Consider the following 14,202-nt stretch of genomic DNA (forward strand, 5'->3'; position numbering starts at 1 on the left):
CATTAATGTCTTGATCATATTAATAGCTTATTAGTATAACTCTATGTCTAACAATGTAACCATTCTAAGAAAATGAAGATTTATGAACCGCTAATACACCTTTATGTCTAGAAAGTATGTTAACAAATTTGAGAGTTATTTAGTGTTCATATGACTCTATGTCTAGAAATTATAACAATACACACACAAATGTGATCAATTAGTATAAATCTAAGTCTAAAATTTATATCAATATGATGAGCTTCTAATTTTAGAATTTAGAACCAAATTTCTTCATGCAATCAAAATAGCAAAATCGTACTAGAAAAGTTGTCAATCTCTAAGTACACATTAGGCACAACAAACAACTCATAAGAATCACATCAACAATTAAGCATAACTCCAAATCAAAGTTTATATATCCAGTGAATATTACATCCATTCCTAACAAGGTAGAAGTTTAGTTATATTTTCATGACAACTAGAAACAAAGATACAAATAGAGAAATACAACTCATAGGAGAAGAGATTACCTCATCAATGAATATACGTCAACTCCTCTAATCTTTTTCTCTTGCTTTTACATCTCATTTCCAACTAAACTATTCTAAAAACTTAGAGAAATCGAGTACATAGTATATCTACTCAAATTGCCTCTAACATGTCCTAGTTGATCACCTTTTAAAAAGTATGATTTTTACACAATTTGCCAAACGCCGAGATTTTGTTAGGCGTGACCTTTTGTCCGACCAAGCTTCGACCTTTCAGCTAGTCTAGATGCGGTGGACGAAATTTCCCAATTTAACTTGACACAGGTAATTCACTGGGTGAATCCAGAACAATGGATATGCTAAAATTTCTCCCCAATTTCGCCCAGCGCAAAGATTTCTTTGGGAATAGCTTCTGATTTATGTTATTTTTGCCAAGCGTGGGGATTGTGCTGAGCGTGACTCCTAGTCTTGTGAGATGCGCTTGTCATAGTACTTGCGTTATGCCTAGGCTGTTTTTGTCCAGAAACTTGAATTTTTGCAATAATTCCTCTAGTTCCGGCCTGCACAAACACCTAAAGGGTAAAATCCAACAACTCATATATTATGTTAAGTTTAAAATCAATTTGTTGATAATTGTATTAGTCTATGAGCTAAAGTGCCATAAAACTAATAGTTCAAATACGATAATTTGACACTTAACAACTCCCCCCAACTTTAACCTTTTTTTGTCCTCGAACAAATGTTCAAGTTGAAGTTTTAAAAAACATGCTTGGATTTTCAACATTATAAGTTATACTAAAATGATTGTGTCATGCAATTTGACTAGATGGTTCCTTAATAGAATTTGACAAGTTAGAATAATGAAGTTAAGAGCTTAAGACAATTGATGGTGTCCACAAGTAAAGCATATCTACCTAGTTATATAACCAATATGGAACTTCATCAACAAACAATCGATATGTTATTTAATTAGGAAGTACATTCTCTCAAAGTGTTTATCTCATTCTCTCAAGTAGTGCATGTCTTTCATTAGCAAACATTGAACAAACAAAGTTAATTTTGGTATTGTCTCATATATAATTATAAAAAATAGTATGCAACATAGATTACTAAGGTCATTCTTATGGTTGCAATGTGAGTGGGTTACAAAGAACATGATTTTTTCTGGATGACAAAGATCCCAGCAAGCTGGGAGAGCAATTCAACACACTCACTAATTGAAGTTACCACATATTATGTGCATAATGCACATCTTCCCACCAATCATGTAAAGGTTGGAATGGACTTTGCAGCAGATGGTGATGCATTATTATCGATAGCTATTGAGGATACAATTACAATGAGGTGTTATAGGTACTTATGTGGCTTGACCAACACACCTTGTTGTAGATCCTTGGGAATGCAACTTTATTGCTCATGGACAATTATGTTTTGGTTTTGATAAGATGTTAAGGTATTGATAATTGACGTATTATCTCCAAAATTTCAGGTACATGATAAAATCCAATAGCATCTTTGCTTGAAAAAGCCTTGTTGAATACTTCACTATTAACATGCTTGCTTGAGAAGCATTGTTGAAACTAGTCCCGTATTACGCTGTGCTAACATAGATAACATCCAAAAGCGCTATAAATGTCAATTTTAAACATTGTTGTTTTGCAATTCTCATATACTAGTATGAACTAAAATTCTACAAATCTGAGATCTAGTTCATCAAAAGCACGACTTCTTTGTGTAATCCTTAAACACCATTATGCTTTTGTTAATGGACCATGGTGACCCTTACAAAGAGAATAAAGTATATTCTCTAGCCATTAAAATTATGACACGTGTTCTATTTTTTTTAGTTTTTAGAAATATTTTTATAGAAAATAGTTAAGTAAAACACATGCAATGATTTTAGTGGTTGATGAAGATAAATTATCTTCTTTTATAAGAAAATACTTTATTCTTCACTTACAAAATATTCAGTATATCCAATTATTTCAAATTGAGCATATCACCTTATACAATCACAATATTGTGGATGTGGTGTGATACTATATTGCAAGGATACAATTACATCGGGTCGTAACACAACCGCATCAGACTACATCAAATTCAAAAATAATTTTTTCATCATAAAAAAATCACACCACAACAATCACACCCATAACTATAACAACAACCACATTTTAATACACTAATTTATTCTATTTCAAAATAAGTCAAAAATGAAAATATTACCTATGGGAGGTTTAATCTCTAACAATCTGACAATTTTGTTAAAACTTGTTGATAACCCTAATGTCATTTTGATACGAGATTTGAAGATAATAATCATAAAATGCAATTTTTATAATAGCTATCTGATGCAGAATACATATATGGTTATATGGTTTAGTTGGTTACACAGTTTATACGTCATATGTGGTATAATGTGATACATAACTTAAATGAGAAAAGTATGCGAGTATAATAACTTAAATGATGTGGTATAATGTGATACATCAAGCATGCGAGTATGAGAAAAGTATGCGAGTTTATACGTGACATTTGGTATAATATGATACATAACTCAGAGGAACAAATCTTAGCCATCAATTATAGGAAAATTTAATAATTTAAATTAATGAATAGATATAAATCATTAAATTTTCTTATAATATTAATGATAAGACCATAAAAATTTTAAACTTAATATTGGAATAGGTGAATGGTCTCGTAAAATTATGCCTTTTTTAACACTTGATTCAAAATGGAAAGTCGTGAGGCTGCAACTTTCCACAACCTTTAATATGGAGAATAAGATCTTGTTTGGATGTGAAAGATGGGGTGGAACCTTGTTTTGGTTAACTATATAAGCCCGTGACTCTCTATTTTGTGGATATACTACATCAAATGATTGATATTAATTATACTATAAGAAAATAATTTATAGTAGAAGAGCATCCATTAAGATTTAAGAACATGCCATGGCCTAAAACGCGTAGAAATATTTGATTTTAATATTAATTAGAATTCATATAGTCATAGTCTAATCTGGAATATATTTATTTTTTAGAATAATTCAAATCAATAATTATGAATGATCATGAATATATTCATCCAATGAAGCTGGGAATAATCTAGTTAGGCATCTATGTTTAGGATCCTAATTAAATAGATTATTGTTTCTTTTTCAAACTTTAAGATATTATTATGCATATGGAAACAAATTGGTGAGTTAAAAAATTAATAACGTGTGCGTTGAAATTATGGTTCCATGTGTCCATGTTTCCGGTAACAATAGCTGGGTTTTTGTTACATATGTATTGCCTATCGTGAAAGGAACTCCAAAAGGATATCAATTAACATTAACAATTTATAGACTAATAACAAATTAACAAGGGAATAATCTTTTTATGATTATTACTAAGCAAATAAGGAGTTCATCTAGTCGTATAAAATCTATTAGATCTTTAATCCTTTAAATAATATTTGTTGAGATGATAAGTCAAACGCATTAAATGAGACTCTAAAAAAATACCTTGTTTAACACATACATAAGTATTCTTACCCGATCAGGAGTGTTATAAGTATTCATATTAGCATTGTAAAATTGGCCAAATATTTTTATTAATCACGAAACACTCATGAGTCGTATTAGTTTGAAGAGGGAAACCAAAAACTAACAATTTGCTTGAAGAGAAAAACTAAAAACAAAATAGAGAGAAAAGGTAACTCATGGGGAAGAGGAAGAATATGAGAAATAGAAAACTAAATGATATGTGTATATTATTGTGTGTGAGGTTTTGTTTTTAAAATTGCAAAGATTTGCACTCACTAAAACAAACATTGTTTGAATGTATGACTTTTAATAGCACCCACTGAAGCAAATGTTATTGAATGTGACTTTTAACAGCGCTCACTCAAACAAATGATGTTGAATGTATGACTTTTAACAACACTCAGTGAAGCAAGCATTATTGAATGCGTGAATGTATGACTTTTAACACCACTCATTGAAGCATGTGTTGTTGAATGTGTGAGAAACAACAATATTCGCTTCACTAAGCGCTATTAAATCTTTATATATTCAACAACACTCAATGAAGCAAGTGTTGTTGAATATATATCCACCTATCATAGTTAACAATGCTAATTTCACCGGACGTTGATTCCCTTTTGCCTTAGATTTAACAGTGATCAACACATAAATGTTTTTGAATGAGCATTGTTAAATATGAATTTTGGCGTAGTGATACATCACACTAACTACCACTTGTAGGTGATAATATTAAACTAAACTAGATGGTACTTGGGTATAATTTACTCTAATAAAAAATAAAGAAAAAACGACATTTACTTTTAAACTATTTGGATTTGTCTCCGTAATATATTATATTTTGTTGAAATCTTTTATGAGATTATAGTTTCTTTTGTATGACTATTATCATTGGCAAATGTATTAGTTTGTAAATTAAATCAAGATTTATAAGTCTTCAGAAACTCAAACTCAAAGTCAATATGTTTTATTTTACCCCAAATACTTAAATTAGTTATTGCTAACAATATAAGGTTAGAACCAAGAAATGACTTAAACAAAACAATGGTGTATGGATTGTCATTTTGTTATTACTATTTTAAGGTTTATCGGAGATGATTAAAGATTGTACAGACAACTTAAGATAAAACAAAAAAATGGTATTTTATATAAAAAAATTGCTAATATTATAAATAAGGTAAGAATGATGTGATTTTATATTAAAATAATATTATTAACAAACAATAAAACATTTTAGTTTATCTTATTACTTAAACTTGTTATTTTTAGGATCAGTACGATTTAAAAATGTGCTAACCAACAAATCGTTCAATTAAATTACTAAATTGAATTGTCACAAATAAGTATAAAGAGTTGTCGATCCGTAAGGAGTTGTTTGATACTAGCCTTTAACCAAAAACTGTTATAATAAGTTGATTTCAAATTTGGTATGATTGGTTTGGTTAAGCTATTAAACTAAAATTGATTTGATTAAACTATTAAAATAATGATATTATGATTGAACTTTACTACTCACTATCCATACATATTTATTTCAACAAATCTTATTCATCTACTATGATTCTTTCACAATAGTGGGACCATACTGATACTAAAAGCTAAATTCTTAGTCAATTTAGTAGGTCGCGAATTAAAACTCTATGTCTAGCAACTTTACTCATAAGATGAAGAACTATGATCCAAAAAATACACATCTATGTCTAGCAACTATGCTTGTGAAATTGAGTTTTAATGTAACACCTGAAATAATGTATTAATATCAATATCTTAGTCATATTAGTAGCTTATTAATATAGTTTCATGTTTAGTAACTACACTAACAAAATGAAGATTTATGAATCATTAACACGTACATCTTTATGTCTAGCAACTATATGTTAACAAATTTGAGAGTTATAAATCATTGAAATAACATAATGTCTAGTAACTATAACAACAACATGCATAATATAACTAAATGATATAAATCTATGTCTAGCAATTATATCAACATGATGAATTGAAATATTCATAATTAAAACAAGGATTTCTCCTTACATTATAATTACAAAATCATACAAAAAAAGTTGTCAATCTTAAAGTAAGCATTACACACAAAAGATAACTCATAAGAATCAAAGCATAACAATTAAGTATAAAATTGAATCAAAATATGTACATCAAGTAAATAATATATCTAATCCCAACAAGGGAGAAGTTTAACTACATATTTTCATGATAACTAAAAACAAAGATATAAATAGAGAAACAAAACTTATAGGAGAAGATATTACCTCCTCAATTAGCATACATTAACTCGCGTAATCTTCCCCTTCCTTTTACACTATATTTCTAGCTAAACTACCATAGGAACTAAAAGAAATCAAATACAAAATGTTTCTACCCAAATGAATCCTTAGAACATCCAACTTAATCCCTTTTTAAAGAGTTTGAATGATGCCTTTTTGTCTAGCGCAGAGAATTCGTTGGACGCAATGGTTCGTTTGGTCGAGCCTCGACCTTTCAGCTAGCCAAGTTGCATTGGGCACATCTCCCTTGCTTCGCTGAGCGTGTGCCTAACGTTGGGTGCAACTCCTTTATAGAAATTCATGCTCCTTTTTGCTCTTTCAAACCTGAAATAACATAAAAATCATGTAATAGTATTTGAGCGATTATTAACTCAATCCATAGTACATATGGCAATTATTTAACTATTAGAGTAAAAAAGTGTGCAACTAGCCTTATTATGTAATGTAATTTTTGCACTTAACAAAATGCTTAAGATAACAACTCAACTTACCCTACTTTTTTGTTCCAGCATGTCATCAAGTTAGTTCAAAGAAGTAATAAATGGAGTGAGAATTTGTTGTTTGATCCAACGAAATTTGGATTTTGGTACCTCCATTAAGTTGTAAGAAATGATCATTGATATACTTAATAATGTAGTATGTGTCAAAAGTTATATTGTTAGTATTCCCTAGATGATGAGTGGACAGTACAATGAGAATGAGAAGTAAAAACATAATAAATTATAAACAAAAACTCATTTTGTTCATTATAAATTGTAGCAATAATTATAAGATGTTACTAAAGTACACAAAAGATAAGGGTAAATTCATAACCAAATTCTATTTGAAAATTTACAAATGGTCAATTTATCCTAGTAAATGTGTAATTGATTAACGAGGAGTAAATTATACTAATACTCGTTGGAGTTTAGTTTAATTATATACATTCATCACTTTTTTCTAAAAGATTACACTCACCTCCCATACATGAGTAGTCAATGTAATATATGTATATCAATTAAGAGTAATTTGAGTAGGTGCAAAAAAGAGTAGGGTAATTTGTATAGTTTTACTAAATTTCAGGATGTGTCATTGTAATTTACTCTAAAAATATATATTTTTTCTATCGCTTCTTGTTCTGATAATTAAATGTTTAACCAAACAAGTTTAATGTATAAATTAGTTCATCCAACTACAAGAGTATCGTTTTAATATGAGCATATGAGGTGCTAACATCTCCATGATCCTCAATCTACTACTAAACTCAAAATTGTAGTTCAATAACCATGTTTTCCAAATATGGCGTAAAGATGATTTTCTGTGTTTTTTCTAGATAAAAATGGTGACCACTCCAAATCATTTGGTAGATGGTAAAATTTTCTTCTATCTACTCCTAAGTCGTGTAATCAATGCTAATTAAAAAATTGGGTCACAAGAATGTTGTACTCTCCTTTTTAAAGTTTAGTAAAATATAGTTAGGCTTGGAAATTGCCTATACTACTTTTAGGCCACCTTTTTTTAGAGGTAAATGGAAGAGGATCACCTGTACTCATTGGTGTCCCTAATGGTATATACAACAACATGCATAATATAACTAAATGATATAAATCTATGTCTAGCAATTATATCAACATGATGAATTGAAATATTCATAATTAAAACAAGGATTTCTCCTTACATTATAATTACAAAATCATACAAAAAAAGTTGTCAATCTTAAAGTAAGCATTACACACAAAAGATAACTCATAAGAATCAAAGCATAACAATTAAGTATAAAATTGAATCAAAATATGTACATCAAGTAAATAATATATCTAATCCCAACAAGGGAGAAGTTTAACTACATATTTTCATGATAACTAAAAACAAAGATATAAATAGAGAAACAAAACTTATAGGAGAAGATATTACCTCCTCAATTAGCATACATTAACTCGCGTAATCTTCCCCTTCCTTTTACACTATATTTCTAGCTAAACTACCATAGGAACTAAAAGAAATCAAATACAAAATGTTTCTACCCAAATGAATCCTTAGAACATCCAACTTAATCCCTTTTTAAAGAGTTTGAATGATGCCTTTTTGTCTAGCGCAGAGAATTCGTTGGACGCAATGGTTCGTTTGGTCGAGCCTCGACCTTTCAGCTAGCCAAGTTGCATTGGGCACATCTCCCTTGCTTCGCTGAGCGTGTGCCTAACGTTGGGTGCAACTCCTTTATAGAAATTCATGCTCCTTTTTGCTCTTTCAAACCTGAAATAACATAAAAATCATGTAATAGTATTTGAGCGATTATTAACTCAATCCATAGTACATATGGCAATTATTTAACTATTAGAGTAAAAAAGTGTGCAACTAGCCTTATTATGTAATGTAATTTTTGCACTTAACAAAATGCTTAAGATAACAACTCAACTTACCCTACTTTTTTGTTCCAGCATGTCATCAAGTTAGTTCAAAGAAGTAATAAATGGAGTGAGAATTTGTTGTTTGATCCAACGAAATTTGGATTTTGGTACCTCCATTAAGTTGTAAGAAATGATCATTGATATACTTAATAATGTAGTATGTGTCAAAAGTTATATTGTTAGTATTCCCTAGATGATGAGTGGACAGTACAATGAGAATGAGAAGTAAAAACATAATAAATTATAAACAAAAACTCATTTTGTTCATTATAAATTGTAGCAATAATTATAAGATGTTACTAAAGTACACAAAAGATAAGGGTAAATTCATAACCAAATTCTATTTGAAAATTTACAAATGGTCAATTTATCCTAGTAAATGTGTAATTGATTAACGAGGAGTAAATTATACTAATACTCGTTGGAGTTTAGTTTAATTATATACATTCATCACTTTTTTCTAAAAGATTACACTCACCTCCCATACATGAGTAGTCAATGTAATATATGTATATCAATTAAGAGTAATTTGAGTAGGTGCAAAAAAGAGTAGGGTAATTTGTATAGTTTTACTAAATTTCAGGATGTGTCATTGTAATTTACTCTAAAAATATATATTTTTTCTATCGCTTCTTGTTCTGATAATTAAATGTTTAACCAAACAAGTTTAATGTATAAATTAGTTCATCCAACTACAAGAGTATCGTTTTAATATGAGCATATGAGGTGCTAACATCTCCATGATCCTCAATCTACTACTAAACTCAAAATTGTAGTTCAATAACCATGTTTTCCAAATATGGCGTAAAGATGATTTTCTGTGTTTTTTCTAGATAAAAATGGTGACCACTCCAAATCATTTGGTAGATGGTAAAATTTTCTTCTATCTACTCCTAAGTCGTGTAATCAATGCTAATTAAAAAATTGGGTCACAAGAATGTTGTACTCTCCTTTTTAAAGTTTAGTAAAATATAGTTAGGCTTGGAAATTGCCTATACTACTTTTAGGCCACCTTTTTTTAGAGGTAAATGGAAGAGGATCACCTGTACTCATTGGTGTCCCTAATGGTATATCAAACCAATCAAAATGTGTTATTTTATTGGAATTTGTTTTTATAAAAAACATAAATTAATATTTTATATTATTTTGGGAAATATGATTGGGTAGGGACAGAGGGACGATGTTTTTTTCGGGACCCGCCAAAATGTGTATTTACCTTGTCCGAGGTAAATAGCTTGGCCAAAAGTCAAAAATGGTGTATCGTACTCTTCCGGTGGAGGACCCGCTATTCCACGTGCAAAGGCCAGAGTTTCAAGAACTCATGATTCCAACAATTTGCTATGGTATTGATCCATAGATTAGAGCCATAATCACTACACTAGCATCCAAAACCTAAATAAAGGGTCTATTTGTGCCAGCTAATTATTACTCTAATCTCATGTTCACTTTTATTGAACAAGGATCTATATCTCAAAAGAACCATGTTTTTATGTTTCTATTGAATAGAATAATATCAAATAATATAAAAATATTAGCTCATCTTTTTATAAAAAAAAGTTCAATAAAATGACACATTTTAATTGATATGGAAAACAATTGTGGATATAAAATATTTATTCCACTTTAATTACCCTAATATATCTCCCATGACCACTATATATATATACCCACATATACTAGTAATAACTCACATCCTCTCAAACACTCTTCTCTTAATCTCTATAGTTAACTAGAAACACTAGTATTTTAGAGTGATTAGTTGGCTATAAGAGTTTTAAGATGGCTTCAAAAACCTCTTCATCCCTTGCTCTTTTCCTCACACTAAACGTCCTCTTCTTTGCCTTTGTCACATCTTGTGGGACATGCACTAGTCCTAGCCCAAAGCCGAAGCACAAGTCGCACTATGGCTCAGGTGGGTCCGGAGGCTCCGGAGGATCAGGTGGCTCTGGAGGATCGGGTGGTTCCGGAGGATCAGGGGGTTCGAGTGCATCATGTCCTCGTGATGCACTCAAACTAGGCGTATGCGCCAATGTGCTAAACGGTTTACTTAATGTGACTTTGGGTCAACCACCGGTGACTCCATGTTGCACCCTCATTCAAGGCCTTGCTGACGTGGAGGCGGCAGTGTGCCTATGCACTGCCCTAAAGGCAAATATTTTGGGCATCAATCTCAACATTCCAATCTCACTTAGCTTGCTTCTCAATGTTTGCTCAAAGGATGCTCCTAAAAGTTTCCAATGTGCTTAATCATATCTACTAATATATGCTTTGTCTATGCTATTTGCTTTTCCATTTCTTTTTTGAAAATTTCATTGCTAAGTGTGTGATTCTTGTATGTGCATGGATAACTAATTACTCGTTATCCCTTCATTTTTAGTGCTTGCTTTTATATGGTCATAGAGTGACATAGTAAATAAATTCCCTTGTGTTTACTTATGTAAGTTCCTAAGGGAACCAAAGATTAATGAACTACAGTGTTTCTTTGTTTTATTATTAACAAATTTTATATTCTCAGTGTATCCTATCAAGATTTTAAATATAGGTTGTTGTTTTATAAACTCTTCATACTATTAATCAACGGGCGTTGGTTCAAGTTGTATATGTTTGATTCCCCTTAAGCAAGGTCTCGGGTTCGACTCTTGTGGATGGAAAAAATGTCCGCTGGGAGAGTTAGCCTCACGTACTTGTGGATGTTCCCGACTCAAACATAATTGTCTTAAGTGCGATGATACATATGAGAAACAAAAAAAACTCTTCAGATAGACTACTTATGTTTCAGACAATCGTGAGCATATGTAGTTGTATAATCATGATAGTATTTTCTTGACTCCCAAACCTTATCATATTTGTATCGGTAGTGGTCGTTAACTAGATTTAAAACTTTGTATGGTATATCTTTCTTTTATTTTTGGTAAATAAGGTCAACAATTGATATGATAAGTCACTTTCCCTCCAATCACGTTAAAAAACCTGGGGAAAAAACACTAGCATGGAAAATGTGATGAGAAAAAGATTTATGCACCGATAATGTTAGAGTTTTTATATTGTCATTGTATCATTTATTATTCACTTTCATTTATTATTGACGCTTAACTAAATGTAACACAAATAAATGATAAATAATGTACTAACTGTATATAAATTTTTATATTGTCGGTGGATAAATAAATGAGCCCGAGGCTTGTGTGTTATGTATGTCCATGCAATGGGCTATTATTTTTTATATAATAAAGAAGAAGAAAACTAATCATGATATGGATTATGGAACCCTAGAAGGTATGTTATATTATTGAAGAGTTTAACTAGTCAGACATACTCAATTAACATAGACATTTTGTACCACTTTGCTCACCAGCTGTATCTATTAATCCATTTAAGTAATAAATGGATTTGAAATGTGTAGTTGGATAAATATTTAGTATGTGATTGGCGTTACAAACTTGTAATTTATTTGATAAATTATAGTTTATTTACATGGTCAATAAATTTATTAAAAAAATTGTTAATAAATATATGGAGTATTTTTGTAGAAAATGAATATTGTAATTTGTAATGGGTGTTTCAAATTATAGTGCATTATAACCGATGCGGCCGAAAATTACAATTATGATTTTGTTACAATATATAAAAAGAAGTCTGGTAGATATTCTCGGTTTGGACATGATTATTCCAGTGCGAGAATATATGTGGGAAACCAAAAAATATAAAAGATAGTGTAAAAATTAATTGTGTGAATGGATTCTAATGCCAATCGGATATAAGAGTGGGTTGTAACTTTAAAAAGGTAGGTTCTCTAACACAAATACAACTTTCAATAGTTAATATCTCATTCTTACCCTTAAATTTTGTAGAAAATTATATTTGTACCACAGCTTAGGATATAATAGGAGTGAGTTACTTATAATATATTTCGGTTCGAGTACTAAATAATGAATTTTTGGCTTATAATTCTTTTTAAATTATTTAACTACTTTCTTGTTATTTCTATTTCAATCAACCTTTACCAACAATTAAGGATGAAAATAGGACAGGTCAGACCAGACTTTGCCTTAAATAGATTCAGCTTATATAGCATATAGGAGGTTGGGTCTGACCTATTAGTCTGTTTAATTTTTTTTAAAGTCTAGGTCTGACCTGTTTAAAAGCCTAGTCTGACCTATTAGTATGTTTAAAAGCATGTTATAGTATATAATCTTGAAATATGATGTATACATTTAAATATGGTAATATTCTTACTTTTAATTAGACTTTTTTAACTCTAACAATTAAATTATATTTTTGTATACATTTTTATATTAGAATTACATATATATTATAATATTACTTATATTAAAATTGTATAATATAAATATATTGCATAAATAACTAAATAGGTCGGTTTGTTAGGCTTCATAGGCCTTTTGGATAGCTTAAAGTCTGACCTGTTAAAGTAATAAGCTTTTCAAAAAGCCTGAGTCTGACCTATTCACGAAAAAAGTCTGGTCTAGCCTAATCTATTATAGATCAAATAATAGACTCATGATAGGCAGTCTGACATGTTTCCACCATTACCAACTATCTCATCTTTCTCTTAGCTTTTCTCAAGTGTAATATACTATATTGTCATTATAATATATACTTAATATATTAACACAACTCTTATGTTAGTTTTAGCAAAAGCTTCCCTCATTTTGCATCTAGTATGTCGTTTTTCCTTCAGACTTGCTTGAAACGAATATAAAAAAGAAATTTAGTACTAGTTGTAGACTGACATTATATATATCCTTCTAACAAATTTTCCTAATATATTCTCTTAACATTAAATAAAGTAAATATGGAATAAAAAAACACCAAATTGTTGAAATCATTAAAAAAAATTAAAATCTTTCTCTATTTTATATTTAACATTTTTAAGAATATGGCTTAAAAAATTAAGTTTCTAAGTGGTTTTGTGGAATTATATGGGACCTAACTTTTAGATTTTCTAAGCACTGTTTGTCCCGTGATATGCAATGTGGAGAGAAACAACAAAAAGAATGGAAATAAAATAAGTGCAAGTATCATCTTTAATATTAAAGAGTCCAATATTAGAATATAAGGTTAAATTTCATTTTATAATTTAGATATTCTTTTATTTAAAAATAATTCAAAATTTATATCATCGAATTTTTTTTAATATCACATATCACAAACTCTTTCATATCGAACCCTCTAGAGATAATTTAGTTTAATTTCATATATAAAACACATGCTTCTCACTTACTAAAATGGCAGGTGAAAGATTGAATCCTTTTTCACGTTGATTTTGAATAGTAGTTCATAAAATAGTGTGTTCTAACATTAAATAATACAAAATAGAAAAGAGGCCTACATTTATTAAGAGGTTTGATTAATGTATTATAAGAGATTAGATTCTTTCTAAACTCAAATTAGAATTTACATTAAACTAATACCACTACTAAGTATATAAATCCTAAAGTGCATAAACTAGATTCAATAATCTTTGGGCAAAGTTAATCCAAGATCGTGATGACTAACACATCGAGATAGGA

The 14,202-nt window shown here is 29.8% G+C and overlaps 1 protein-coding gene across 1 annotated transcript; it reads left to right on the top strand.

Moving 5' to 3' along the window:
- Positions 10,343–11,168, top strand: LOC109331541 (putative lipid-binding protein AIR1). The gene has a single exon (XM_019566106.1). It carries the CDS (start codon positions 10,451–10,453, stop codon positions 10,916–10,918), a length of 468 nt encoding a protein of 155 aa, XP_019421651.1. The 5' UTR covers positions 10,343–10,450; the 3' UTR covers positions 10,919–11,168.

Source organism: Lupinus angustifolius, chromosome LG17, assembly GCF_001865875.1.
Source record: "Lupinus angustifolius cultivar Tanjil chromosome LG17, LupAngTanjil_v1.0, whole genome shotgun sequence".
In the NCBI taxonomy this organism is placed as follows: domain Eukaryota; kingdom Viridiplantae; phylum Streptophyta; class Magnoliopsida; order Fabales; family Fabaceae; genus Lupinus; species Lupinus angustifolius.